A 15,493-nucleotide genomic window follows, 5' to 3' on the forward strand; every position below is an offset into this window, starting at 1 on the left:
ATTGGCCATATACCACCCAGGGTGCCTTATTGCTTTTATAAACTGGTTACCAACGTAATTAGAGAAGTAAAAATAAATATTTTGTCATTCCCGTGGTTTATGGTCTGATATACCACGGCTATCAGCCAATCAGCACTCAGGGCTCGAATCACCCAGTTTATAATTAAGTGATAATGCCAGAGAAGCCTGTGTTTGGAGGTTGGAAGGAATGGATGTGGGGGATGGAAGATGGCGGAAACTGAGGTTTTGTTTGAAACTGCTAGTGAGTTGAGTGAAGCTAATAGACCAGAAAGTGAGAATGAGTGAGTTACAGTGGCGAAGAAAAAGGGAAACAAGTAAAGCTATGTTGGAAAATAGGAAACCACAAGAATCGATTTTTTGTCGGAGTCAGGGTTTTGGATCAATGCTACTTGGGAAATCCGTTTATTCTCCAGGAAAATCTGGAATGTGTTGGAAGAAAGTGTGGAGTCGGTGAGAGTCACAAGAAGTGGTCTTATTTCAATTTTTTGTGTGTCTGCGGAGCAGAAGAAGCGTGTGTTAAGACTAAAACAAATATCTGAGTGGAATGTTTCCTGCATGGATTTTCATAGCAGGGCACCTATCAAGGGGGTTATTTCTGGGGTGGCGCAAGAAATAAAGGCAGAGGACATAACTGAAGACATCGATGGAGTGGTTGGTGCACGTCGACTGACCTGTATGGTGGACGGAGAAAAGAAGTTCACTTCATCCATGCTACTGTTCTTTGATGAAGGATCTCTCCCTTCTCTTACAGTGGTTGCTCCACTAAAAGTTTTGCGATTATGCTGCGTGACTTAGAGGTAATTTGTGGTTTAGTACGGTACCCTGCGTCACTACTTCATTGCACCAGACCAGCACAAGGGGGAGTTAGAGCAATGATTATGCTTTTGGGTCCCAAGGCGCTACTGTTTTTCTGTAGTACTGTAGCCTACTCCCGACCAGTCACGTTGTACAGCGCCTGAGTGGTGCAACGGTCTAAGACACTGCATAGCAGTGCAAGCTGTGTTGCTACCGATGCTGGTTCAATACCGGTGCCGGCCTCGACTGGGAGACCCATGAGATCACTGTAGGTTTTTGGTTTCTCTCCCTCTAAAAACAATAAACAATTCTAAATAACAAACCGGCTTTATTTACAAATTAGTAACAATATCTCACCCCATGTTCAAGAAAGGCCTTTTTCTCGCTCATTTTACGTTATTTGAAAATGAAATCATCTCCAAAATATTGTTATTTTTTAAACAAAGCGATTATTATTATTATTAATTTAGAATCATATAAAAGCCCCTTGGATGTTCTCACAGATATATTATTAACCCTGTTATGAGCAGGACAATATATACTGGTCATATTGGTCATGGCTCCCGAGGGGCACACAATGGGACAGCTTTGCAGTTCTCCAGCTTTAAACACTGAAATAGCGATGTGCGCGCGAGGTTCAAAGCACGAGGGCAGGGGGCACGGGATGGGCTGCAGAGCTGTGCACAGAAGACGGACCTAGCCCATAGGGAAGGAAGGAGGATGAAGGGGGAGGGGGGGTGGACCCCCTTTAGGCGACATGAGTCTCACTAGTGTTGAGTAATGTGCTGTTAAAAGTGTTGTAGGTCTTATTTATTTAAAGAGCATATTGAAGTTAGAAGCAATAGGATTTGAAGCAATAGCCTACAACTATTTTAGCACTGTTTCGTGCAGCTTTGAGACAAGCATGGGGACTGGTCTTGATAAATCAATGAGATTTTATTTTCACTGAATCTCCATTTGGGTATTGGTTAGACTACAATTAGGGTGTATAAATGTTATCCCCTTAGTGTAACCTTTATTTAACTTGTCAAGTCAGTTAAGAACAAATTCTTATTTACAAGGACAGCCTACTCCTTCCTCCCAGACAGGGAAAGGAACCCTGGTCTCCCGTGTGCCCGCACGACACGGGGATTCTTTAGCTAAATAGCCCAGTACTGTAGCCTACTCCTGACCGTCATGTTGTACAGCGCCATATTTTCCGTTCCATCCTAATGGAAACCCAGAGGGTTTTTCGTTTTTCTTGGAATTGAAACACCATAATATTAAGCAAATTAATTAAGCAAAATTTCTTAAAATCAGTCCCATAAGCTATGTTCTCTCAAAAAAAGGTTTTAAATTCTCTAGTACAGCCACTATTGAAGGCTATCAAATGCTTCTCAAAGATGCCCTCTGGTGGTCAAACTAGCACTAACTAGCTTTAATAGTTCCAATGGCTAACACTTAAATAATGTGTCATAGAATTCTGCAGTACCATTCAAGCTGTGCTGCAGTATGCTGCAACTTTTAAAGGATGAACCACTGTATAAAGTTAGGATTCATGAGATACCCTGTAAGAGCTTTTGTGCACAAGCCCGTGTCATAAATTTAAAAGATTGGGTCATGTGTCAAGTGTGTGCAGAAGGAAAGAATATCGTATGCCAGATGAAGGGAAATGCTGCAACTGTGGAGGTGAACATGCGCCTGAATTCTTGGGGTGCCCTGTTAGGGTGAAGGAAAATTAGGTGGCAAGGGTAAGGAGGGTCCAGAGTGTCTCCTATCTGGAGGCGGTGAGAAAACTGAAAGGAACGAGTGGTGGGGAAGAACAAATGGTAGTAGAGCCACCACGACCAGGGAAGGTTTCTCATCAACTGAGGGATATTGAAATGCTACATGTTAAAAGGTGAACTTTGTATTATTTATTGTAATGGTCATAAACTGTACAGCACAAGCTGAGAAGTCTAAGAAAATTGGAATCATTGTGAATGCCGCTGAACCTTTTTTGGGTCTTTGTGATTTCACAGCCGAGGCGGTGAATGTAGCCCTATCTAGGGATGTATTTTGGAGTGGACTGTGATTGAAGAAGTATGATTTTTTTTAGTGTTTTATTTTGTATGATGTCTTTTCCCCCTTTCCTGGAATGTTTTTTGTTGTTGTTTCTTATTCAATACCCGTCGAGTTGGTGGCGGTAATGCACCATTAACATTGGATGCCAACCGCCGTTAAACCCTATTGAAGAAGAAGCCGGTGTTTGGATGATATATTGGCACGGGTGTTGTCGTTGAGGGTCGGCAAACTGGGATGCCTCGTTTGTTCTATTGCCAGAGACGCGACCCAGTCGTTCAGTCTTTTTGTTCTGTATCTATGGACGCGACCCAGTCGTTCGTTCTAAAGCCACGTTCTTATCCCTTGCTTGCTAGCTAGCCAATTACGGCTAACTTACAGTCATGTCAAACAGTGCAGCCAGAATAACAACAATAGCTGCATTTGTTTAAGCTGTTTTCTGGTGACATTTATTTGGATACATTTATAACAATGAGCTAATGAGGCACAATTTCACCTAGTATAGAAAATGTGCCCTCTCGTTAGGACACTGTTGTTCAGAGGAGCTAGCCAACAACATAGCTAACACAATAACTTCAATCTGAAGCTGGAAAGACTGCAAACTAGCTCCACTTCGTTTCAAAACATTTTCAATTTACATTTCTTTGTATATATCCATAAAAATGATGCCAGCTAATTCATGATTTCGACTGGATGTGAAACGCTGCCTGCCTCTCTCCTCCCGACCCCTACACGTTCATTACTATGGGACAGTTGGAGATCGAATTTGAATATTGAAACAATGTTGCAAATGTCGGAGAGACAGACAACAAGGTCTATACAAATCTCAGCTGTCAGCTCTCAGCTTGAAAACTAAATGTTAGTCTAAAAGAAATGTGAGATAATGTCTAGATGCTTTTAATAGTGGAGATCAAGTTTATAACTTCCCCGCCTAGGCTGATGAGACAGTGGATTGCGCGGTCAGATGGAACAGAGTAAATTGATTTAGCAGGTGGTTACTTGTGGAATAGACACCAGCTGGAATGCACTTTTAACCAATCAGAATTCAGGATTAGACCCACCCGTTGTATAATGGCTCATAATGACTGGGGTTCCTTCAAGGGACATTTTAGCATGGGTGTTACTTTGCCTTGTCAGATGTACACTGCCACTCATTGAATTCGATTTCGTTGTTTTCCACACCCTTCTGTTTTGGATTTGTCTTCTGACAAACAAGTTACCATAGGAACTTCAGTTGCACCACAAGGGGTCACTCATTCTAAGTCATAACATAGGGCAGATAGGTAGGGCCCTTTTACAATCCATGTTGTCATAGCTTTGTCATTACTTGGTGCTTGGGGCTGTAGTTAGGGGTCTTCAAAAATAAAGGGAGGTGTTAGTGTGTTCCTAGAGAACTCTACAGCAGTGGTTCTCAAAGTGGGGTCCATGGACGTCTGTCCCTCATTTTAAGGTCAACCCTGTAACGTGAACGTAACTGTTATATGGTGAAACTATTCCTCTTTAAATATTTTTTTTCTAAATTAAGATTGAACATTTAATATTCAAATCATAGTGTAAAAGCAGATGAGCTAGTTCTACTCTTTTTGGACATTTTATGATGTTTTGTGGTGGGAAACTGAGCAGGTCGAGCATAACAAGTCAAACCTGTTACCCATAGATAGACAGGGTAGAAATATATTTAAAAAATAATTTAAAAAAAGGTGTGAAGCTTGCATTCAATGGCCACTCCCTGTTGCACACAACAAGATTCCATTCCCCCTTTCACAAGGGGATTCATGGCTGATTTAAGAACAAATCATCAACCTCTTGAGATAGGAAAGTATGTTTTTTATGAAGTTGTGTGCTTTTTCTGACAGAATGTTGAAATTCAGTGAAATTAACTTATTTTTTTTTTACCAAGTTACACTTCTTGAAGGAAAAAAGGAAACCGCACACTGCTCTTGATAGTATCACTGATATTTAATAAGCTTACGTGTCTGTTTTTCTAGCCCGGAAGCAACACAAGGCTCTACGAAAGAAAAGTAACGATGTAGGAGTGGCAAGCGGTCGAAGAGGAGACCAGGATCACAGGCCGTGGACACGGAGCTACAGCAGGACGCGGTAATTAACCTCTCCAAAAAAGACCTTACTGACGCTCAAGTCTCAGTCTTATCTAAGGGCCTCTCTTTTGTACCTACATGTACAGATAAACCATTTGATACGAAAGTAGATCTGTTCAAATTCTTTCGCAAGATTAAACTTAAGTATGTGTTTTCACAAAACACTGTTTCGGGCCAAGAAATACATCAATGAACTGGCACACATTTTAAGGCCAAAAGCAAATTCTGTCCCATAGTTAACAACTCTTCGATTAATACCTATTGTAGGTTAGTCGAACAAGAAGCCATGTCAGTGTATACGAGACAAACAAACCACATTCAGAAAAATCTCACTAGAACAGAAGAACAGGCACTTAATGAATTAATGAAAGATTCATCGTTGGTTATTAAACCTGCAGACAAGGGGGGTGCTGTGGTTGTTTTAGACTATGAAAAATATAAAGAAGAAATTCAGAGACAACTCAGTAATGAACGTTTCTATAGAAAACTGAGTGTTGATCCCACACAGGTGTTCCAAATAGATATATTCTCTAATTTGGAGCAAGTCCTATTAAACCACCTTATCTCAAAACCTGAATATGAATATCTTTGCTGTAAATGTGCCATACGTCCATGCCTGTACATTTTACCGAAATTACACAAACCTAAAACACAAGGCAATTATCCAGGCAGACCAGTGGTTGCAGGAATAGGCTCAATGCTAGAGCCGTTGTCGAACTTTGTAGACGCTTTTATTAAAACTCATGTGCAAACATTACCATCATATGTAAAAGACTCTATAGACTTCATAAACAAGATCTCACCAATAACGGGTTTGAAAGAAGACTGTATTCTGGTCACATTAGATGTGGAGAGTCTATATACCAGCATTGCCCATGTGGAGGGGCTGGCAGCACTAGCTCACTATTTGGGAGACAGAGATACTAATGAATATCCACCAACAAACTTTATTTTAGAGCTGGCAGAATATGTTTTGAAGTATAACTATTTTAGGTTTGATGATGAATACTACCTCCAAACGAATGGAACATCGATGGGCTCCACATTCGCTCCGAGCTATGCTAACCTTTATGTGGGTCTATTTGAAGAACGTTTTGTCAATAACAAAAACGAAAACCCATTTTTGAAAAAAATCCTGAAGTGGTATCGATATATTGACGAAATGTTTTGCATATGGGAAGGAACTGAACAAGAGGTGTCAGATTTTATGGCACTACTCAATGACATTGATCCCAATCTCAAATGTACTATTGAAAGTGACACTCAACGCGTTCATTACCTCGATATGTGGATTGAGAAATCAAATGGAACCCTGTTTACAACTCTGTATAGAAAAGAAACAGACAGAAATACTCTATTACAGGGGGACAGCTTCCATCCTGAGCCATTAAAAAGAGGACTTCCTAGAAGCCAGTTTTTCAGACTGCGCCATATATGCTATTCCAATGATGATTATCTAGAAAAAGCAGCGGAGATGCGCACTAGGTTACTAAGACGAGGCTATTCGCCACAATGTGTGGATGAAGCTCTTCATTTGGCATTGGGAAAAACACGAGATGAATTGTTACAAAAAAGACCCGCTAAAGCAAAAGAACACTCCGTAATGTTCACAACCACATATACTTTGAATTCGCGAAAAGTGGGAGGTGTGGTCAAGAAACACTGGCATATTTTATCATCGGATCCAGCTTTGCCGGCTGAATTTAAAAATCCACCACTCATTGTGTATAGGAGAGGTCGCAATTTACGCGATAAATTGGTTCATGCCAACTGCCAGCCACGAAAGAAAATCAGCCAGGCTCTTTTACGCCCTCTACCAAATGGTAGCTATAAATGCAGAGGGTGCGCACAGTGCAACAATATGATGAAGTGTGAATATTTCTGCCACCCCCACACAGGAAAACGGTTTCAAATAAACGATATCATTACGTGTACCACCACCCATGTTATTTACATTATTAAATGTCCATGTGGGCTCTGCTATGTCGGTAAAACCTCCGCTCTCTCAAACAGAGAATTAGTGAACATAAAAGTTCAATCAGGCGAAACGACAGGGATTATCCAGTCGCAGTACATTTTAATGACCTAAAGCATGACATTTCTACCTTTAGATTTTGTGGCATAGAGAAAGTCAAGATATCAGACAGGGGAGGTGATATTAATAATACTCTGAGTAAAAGAGAATGTTTTGGGATTTTCACCCTCCAGACATTATTTCCTAAAGGACTTAATGATGAAATGCCTATGTATGTTATGTTGTGAATTTGAAATATGTCCCTAAGATTACTCTGATGTTTTTCGTATGATGTATCCAATGATTAATGAAAACTTGCTATGTCCTCATTGTGATTTTATGGACGTATTCAAAGCGTCTTATCTATACACTTTTGTAATATTTGTGAAATGCATATTGTTATGTTTGGTAGCACTTATTTATTTTTCCTTTGCCTCCAACCCTTTTCCATACTGGAACGGATGTGGGTGGGGCTAGGTCTACATAGAGGTGCTGTTTTCAGAAAATTCACAAAAGCTCTGACGAAGGCCGTGAGGCCGATGTGTGCGGTTTCCTTTTTTCCTTCATCCTGTTTCAACTGTTGCCATGCACCTGCAACAAGATTGCTCAGATGTGGAGTGCCTTTTGAATTTTGTAACCAAGTTACACTTCTTAAAAGGCACTCAATTGGTGGAAAGACTCTAATATTATTAATCTACAATTTCTTAACCCTGGGCAACATGGGCCTGGGAGGCTTACAGGGATATTGGTATACACAACTCAATACTTTCTGTATTTTTTTTTTTACATAAATGCACTTTAATTTAAACTTTAAAACTGCAAAGTTTTCTCTCTGCCTCATGACAAAATGGGTAGTATTGTAGGATATTAGCTTTAAAGCTGCAACAGCCTGACCCAGACTTACATAAGCATTGTACAACTTGGCTGTAAACAGCACAGCATGGGAGGCTGAGGTTATACAGTAGGTCAGCTTCTGAGGGAAACTCCTGATCCAAACTAATATTATCACTTAGTTAATGAAGTTTTCAGCTGACTGTGTAGCCCAACGGCCCCCCAGGCAGGGCTATCTCACACAGGATGTGGAAGCAGGGCTTCTGTAGACCATCACAGCACTGGGATGTGTCCCAAATGGCACCCTATTCCCCATGTAGTGCATGACTTTTGACCATGTCCATAACGGTCTGGTCAATAATAGTACACTATATAGGGAATAGGGTGTCATTTGGAAAACAGCTCTGAACTGTATAAACAAAGCCCTGCACCCATACGGGAACACATCAGACATCACAAGAACCATGGCAGTCTCTACAGGAAAGGGAAGTGTGTGTGTGTGTGTGTGTGTGTGTGTGTGTGTGTGTGTGTGTGTGTGTGTGTGTGTGTGTGTGTGTGTGTGTACATGCTTTGCCTGTGTGTATCTGTGTGTATGTGTGTGTGCTTCCTGTGTGTATATCTGTATGCAGTGTGTTTATTTTGAAGCTCCAGGGCTGACTTGGTGAACAGACCAGACCAGAGGTAAAAAGAGGATGCACCACTTACCACTTCCAGAATCTTCTCCTCCATGTCATAAACTGTGCAGTCCTGCAATCAGAGACATAAGTATATTTCACAAGATGCTACAGTAAAACACTTAAGCTGTGTCCCTCTGAGGCGTAGCAGGAAATAGTGAACGAAAACACAAATTAGCAGTGAGCGAAGGACAAATATTTGTGGAAATAAAAAACTTGGGAGTGAAACCAAACAGGAATGCAAAAAGCATCCCAAATATACAGGACGTTGTGTCTTGTGGGCACTTAAATAACAACTCCCTGTAAACAGTGTGACAAGATGATTGCACGACAGATCTGTGGGACGTCACTTAACTATAGGGAGCAGTGAGGTGGAGAGGACACTGCTCCCACTCTGTATCCTTCACTATGATTTTGTCCTAAATAGCAACCTATTCCTTTTTAGTGCACTACTTTTGACCAGGACCCTATTGGCTAGTGCACTATATAGGGAACAGGGTGCCATTTGGGACACAGAAGACTCTGTATACTTCACGTTTTGAGGGAGAGAGCCGAATTAGGCTGATCTTTCCTCCTCCCACGTGCTGCTGGTGGAGGTCTTCAGCGGGAACATCAGTACTTTTGTGAAGCATCACAGCACAGTTGATAAATATATGTCAAATAAAAATCCAAGATGGATGGTGTTAAGAGATAGATGGGAGGGGTTGAATGGAGCTGTTGGGTGGGACTGATACCAACACCATAACAAATGTAAAACATACGGGGTCTGTAAAATGTATATAGGTTCAGAACTTTTGTGAAATAGCACAGTTAAAAATATAAATCCAACTGGATGGACATCAGAAATAGATGAAGGCCAGGACTAAAAACAAACAAAATATAACTATTGTAAAATAGATTGTGTCTGTAAAATGTATATAGTATGTATAAGCTGGAAGTAGAAGCCTAAGTGTTGTTGTTCACTAATTTACTCCAATGGGGGAGCGGTGGTAGGGTTTGGGGAATAATAAAGGAAGGTATATTAAAAAAAAGTGTCTATGTATATACATTTGAAGTCGGAAGTTAAAACTTGTTTTTCAACCACTCCACAAATTTCTTGTTAACAAACTATAGTTTTGGCAAGTCGGTTAGGACATCTACTTCGTGCATGACACAAGTAATTTTTCCAACAACTGTTTACAGACAGATTATTTCACTTATAATTCACTGTATCACAATTCCAGTAGGTCAGAAGCTTCTGATTTCACCACTTTATTTTAAAAATGTGAAATGTCAGAATAATAGTAGAGAGAATTATTTATTTCAGCTTTTATTTCTTTCATCACATTCCCGGTGGGTCAGAAGTTTACATACACACAATTAGTATTTGGTAGCATTGCCTTTAAATTGTTTAACTTGGGTCAAACGTTTCGGGTAGCCTTCCACAAGCTTCCCACAATAAGTTGGGTGAATTTTGGCCCATTCCACCTGACAGAGCTGATGTAACTTGGTCGTGTTTGTAGGCCTCCTTGCTCGCACACGCTTTTTCAGTTCTGCCCACAATTTGTCCATGGGATTGAGGTCAGGGCTTTGTGATGGCCACTCCAATGCCTTGACTTTGTTGTCCTTAAGCCATTTTGCCACAACTTTGGAAGTATGCTTGGGGTCATTGTCCATTTGGAAGACCCATTTGCGACCAAGCTTTAACTTCCTGACTGATGTCTTGAGATGTTGCTTCAATATATCCACATCATTTTCCTCCTCATGATGCCATCTAGTTCGTGAAGTGCACCAGTCCCTCCTGCAGCAAAGCACCTCCACAACATGATACTGCCACCCCCGTGCTTCACGGTTGGGATGGTGTTCTTCGGCTTGCAAGCGTCCCCCTTTTTCCTCCAAACATAACGATGGTCATTATGGCCAAACAGTTATATTTTTGTTTCATCAGACCAGAGGACATTTCTCCAAAAAGTACGATCTTTGTCCCCATGTTCAGTTGCAAACTGTAGTCTGGCTTTTTTATGGCGGTTTTGGAGCAGTGGCTTCTTCCTTGCTGAGCAGCGTTTCAGGTTATGTCGATATAGGACTCGTTTACTGTGGATATAGATACTTTTGTACCTGTTTCCTCCAGCATCTTCACAAGGTCCTTTGCTGTTGTTCTGGGATTGATTTGCACTTTTCGCACCAAAGTACGTTCATCTCTAGGAGACAGAATGCGCCTCCTTCCTGAGCGGTATTGTCAGAGTATGCCCAACTGGTCGAAGGAAGTCAGGTGCAGGAGAGCAGAGATGAGTGAACAGGCACACTTTATTCAGGCAGAGGAAAAACAGCCGGACGCAACTGCGTCACAACACTCCGGCCCAAGGAACAAAGCGATAGTGCACAAATTACACAAAATGGTACAAATAACCAACCCACGGGTTATAACTATACCCGGCGCAAAACCAGCCTGAAGAGACACACACGTAATGAAAAAACATTACCACACACAGACATGGGGGGGAACAGAGGATAATATACACGTAGAGTAATGAGGGGATGTACACCAGGTGTGCGGGAAAACAAGACAAAACAAATGGAAAATGACAGGTGGAGCGGCGATGGCTAGAAGACCGATGACGTCGACCGCCGAACGCCGCCCGAACAAGGAGAGGGACCGACTTTGGCGGGAGTCGTGACAGGTATGACGGCTGCTTGGTCCCATGGTGTTTATACTTGCGTACTATTGTTTGTACAGATGAACGTGGTACCTTCAGGCATTTGGAAATTGCTCCCAAGAATGAACCAGACTTGTGGAGGTCTACAATTTTTTTCTGGGGTCTTGGCTGATTTCTTTTGATTTTCCCATGATGTCAAGCAAAGAGGCACTGAGTTTGAAGGTAGGCCTTGAAATACATCCACAGGTACACCTCCAATTGACTCAAATAATGTCAATTAGCCTATCAGAAGCTTCTAAAGCCTTGATATCATTTTCAAGAATTTTCCAAGCTGTTTAAAGGCACAGTCAAGTTAGTGTATGTAAACTTCTGACCAACTGGAATTGTGATACAGTAAATTATAAGTGAAATAATCTGTCTATAAACAATTGTTGGAAAAATGACTTGTGTCATGCACAAAATAGATGTCCTAATCGACTTGCCAAAACTATAGTTTGTTAACAAGAAAGTTGTGGAGTGGTTGAAAAACGATTTTTAATGACTCCAACCTAAGTGTATGTAAACTTCTGACTTCAACTGTATATATATATATATATATATATATATATATATATATGTGTGTGTGTGTGTGTATATATATATATATATATATATATATATATATATATGTATATATATATGTGTATGTATATATATATGTATGTATATATATATGTATGTGTATGAATGTTTCTATATATGTGTGTATATGCCTTATCCAACCTCTCAGTTCCTCCACCCACACATGCTATGACATCTTCTGGTTTCAATGATGTTTCTAGAGACAATATCTCTCTCATCATCACTAAATGCCTAGGTTTACCTCCTCTGTATTCACATCCCACCATACCTTTGTCTGTACATTATACCTTGAAGCTATTTTATCGCCCCCAGAAACCTGCTCCTTTTTCTCTCTATTCTGGACGTCACAGACGACCAATTGTTATAGCTTTTAGCCGTACCCTTATACTCATTCTTCTCTGCTCCTCTGGGGATGTAGAGGTGAATCCAGGCCCTGCAATGCCTGGCTCCACTCCTACTCCCCAGGCGCTCTCTTTTGATGACTTCTGTAACCGTAAAAGCCTTGGTTTCATGCATGTTAACATTAGAAGCCTCCTCCCTAAGTTTGTTTTATTCACTGCTTTAGCACACTCTGCCAACCCCGATGTCCTAGCTGTGTCTGAATCTTGGCTTAGGAAGTCCACCAAAAACTCTGAAATCTTCATACCTAACTACAACGTTTTCAGACAAGATAGAACGACCAAAGGGGGCGGTGTTGCAATCTACTGCAGAGATAGCCTGCAGAGCTCTGTCCTGCTATCCAGGTCTGTACCCAAACAATTTGAACTTCTACTTTTAAAAATCCACCTCTCCAAAAACAAGTCTCTCACCGTCGCCGCCTGCTATAGACCCCCCTCGGCCCCTAGCTGTGCTCTGGACACCATATGTGAACTGATTGCCCCCCATCTATCTTCAGAGCTCGTGCTACTAGGTGACCTAAACTGGGACATGCTTAACACCCCAGCCATCCTACAATCCAAGCTTGATGCCCTCAATCTCACACAAATTATTAATGAACCCACCAGGTACAACCCCAAAGCCGCAAACACTGGCACCCTCATAGATATCATCCTAACCAACGTGCCCTCTAAATACACCTCTGCTGTTTTCAACCAAGATCTCAGCGATCACTGCCTCATTGCCTGCACCCGTAATGGTTCAGAGGTCAAACGACCTCCACTCATCACTGTCAAACGCTCCCTGAAACATTTCAACGAGCAAGCCTTTCTAATCGACCTGGCCCTGGTATCCTGGAAAGATATTGACCTCATCCCGTCAGTAGAGGATGCCTGGTTATTTAAAAAAATGCCTTCCTCACCATCTTAAATAAGCATGCCCCTTTCAAGAAATTTAGACCCAGAAACAGATATAGCCCTTGGTTCTCCCCAGACCTGACTGCCCTTAACCAACACAAAAATATCCTGTGGCGTTCTGCATTAGCATCGAACTGCCCCCGCGATATGCAACTTTTCAGAGAAGTTAGAAACCAATACACACAGGCAGTTAGAAATGCCAAGGCTAGCTTTTTCAAACAGAAATTTGCTTCCTGCAACTCAAACTCTAAAAAGTTCTGGGACACTGTAAAGTCCATGGAGAATAAGAACACCTCCTCCCAACTGCCCACTGCACTGAGGATAGGAAACTCTGTCACCACCGATAAGCCCACTATAATTGAGAATTTCAATAAGCATTTTTCTACGGCTGGCCATGCTTTCCACCTAACTACCCCTACTGCATTCAACAGCACTGCACCCCCCACAGCTACTCGCCCAAGCCTCCCCCATTTCTCCTTCTCCCAAATCCATTCAGCTGATGTCCCGAAAGAGCTGCAAAATCTGGACCCCTACAAATCAGCTGGGCTTGACAATCTGGACCCTGTCTTTCTAAAATTATCTGCCGAAATTATTGCAACCCCTATTACTAGCCTGTTCAACCTCTCTTTCGTGTCGTCTGAGATTCCCATAGATTGGAAAGCAGCTGCTGTCATCCCCCTCTTCAAAGGAGGTGACACTCTTGACCCAAATTGCTACAGACCTATATCCATCCTACCCTGCCTTTCTAAGGTCTTCGAAAGCCAAGTCAACAAACAGATTACTGACCATTTCGAATCCCAACGCACCCTCTCCGCTATGCAATCTGGTTTCAGAGCTGGTCATGGGTGCACCTCAGCCACGCTCAAGGTCCTAAACGACATCGTAACCGCCATCGATAAGAAACAATACTGTGCTGCCGTATTCATTGACCTGGCCAAAGCTTTTGACTCTGTTAATCACCACATCCTCATCGGCAGACTCAGTAGCCTTGGTTTCTCAAACGATTGCGTCACCTGGTTCACCAACTACTTCTCTGATAGAGTTCAGTGTGTCAAATCGGAGGGCCTGCTGTCCGGACCTCTGGCAGTCTCTATGGGGATACCACAGGGTTCAATTCCTGGGCCAACTATTTTCTCTGTATACATCAATGATGTTGCTCTTGCTGCTGGTGAATCTCTGATCCACCTCTATGCAGACGACACAATTCTGTATACTTCTGGCCCTTCTTTGGACACTGTGTTAACAACCCTCCAGACGAGCTTCAATGCCATACAACTCTCCTTCCGTGGTCTCCAACTGCTCCTAAATACAAGTAAAACTAAATGCATGCTCTTCAACCGATCGCTGCCTGCACCTGCCCGCCTGTCCAGCATCACTTCTCTGGACAGTTCTGACTTAGAATTTGTGGATAACTACAAATACCTAGGTGTCTGGTTAGACTGTAAACTCTCCTTCCAGACTCACATCAATCATCTCCAATCCAAAGTTAAATCTAGAATTGGCTTCCTATTTCGCAACAAAGCATCCTTCACTCATGCTGCCAAACATACCCTCGTAAAACTGACCATCCTACCAATCCTCGACTTCGGCGATGTCATCTACAAAATAGCCTCCAATACCCTACTCAACAAGCTGGATGCAGTCTATCACAGTGCCATCCGTTTTGTCACCAAAGCCCCATATACTACCCACCACTGCAACCTGTATGCTCTCGTTGGCTGGCCCTCGCTTCATAATCGTCGCCAAACACATTGGCTCCAGGTCATCTACAAGACCCTGCTAGGTAAAGTCCCCCCTTATCTCCGCTCACTGGTCACCATAGCAGCACCCACCTGTAGCACGCGCTCCAGCAGGTATATCTCTCTGGTCACCCCTAAAGCCAACTCCTCCTTTGGTCGTCTCTCCTTCCAGTTCTCTGCTGCCAATCACTGGAACGAACTTCAAAAATCTATGAAACTGGAAACACTTATCCCCCTCACTAGCTTTAAGCACCAGCTATCAGAGCAGCTCCCAGATCACTGCACCTGTACATAGCCCATCTATAATTTAGCCCAAACTACTACCTCTTCCCCTACTGTATTTATTTATTTTATTTATTATTTTGCTCCTTTGCACCATATTATTTATATTTTAACTTTGAACTTTCTTCAAATTATAATTCTACCATTCCAGTGTTTTACTTGCTATACTTTATTTACTTTGCCACCATGGCCTTTTTTGCCTTTACCTCCCTTATCTCACATCATTTGCTCACATTGTATATAGTCTTATTTTTGTCTACTGTATCATTGATTGTATGTTGTTTTACTCCATGTATAACTCTGTGTTTTTGTATGTTGTCAAACTGCTTTGCTTTATCTTGGCCAGGTCGCAATTGTAAATGAGAACTTGTTCTCAACTTGCCTACCTGGTTTAAATAAAGTTGAAATAAAATAAATAAAATAAATAAAAATGTGTATGTGTATGTATG

The 15,493-nt window shown here is 41.8% G+C and overlaps 1 protein-coding gene across 2 annotated transcripts in view; it reads right to left on the bottom strand.

The window, feature by feature from the left end:
• LOC106571244 (connector enhancer of kinase suppressor of ras 3) overlaps positions 1-15,493 on the bottom strand; it is a 50,057-nt gene that overhangs the window by 12,020 nt on the left and 22,544 nt on the right. For both annotated transcript variants that reach the window (XM_014144045.3, XM_014144044.3), the window contains exon 5: positions 8,506-8,547. In XM_014144045.3, the coding sequence (XP_013999520.2) occupies positions 8,506-8,547 (42 nt within the window). The remainder of the gene's footprint in view (positions 1-8,505; positions 8,548-15,493) is intronic.

Source organism: Salmo salar, chromosome 15 (genome assembly GCF_965601325.2).
Source record: "Salmo salar chromosome 15, fSalSal1, whole genome shotgun sequence".
Classification (NCBI taxonomy): domain Eukaryota; kingdom Metazoa; phylum Chordata; class Actinopteri; order Salmoniformes; family Salmonidae; genus Salmo; species Salmo salar.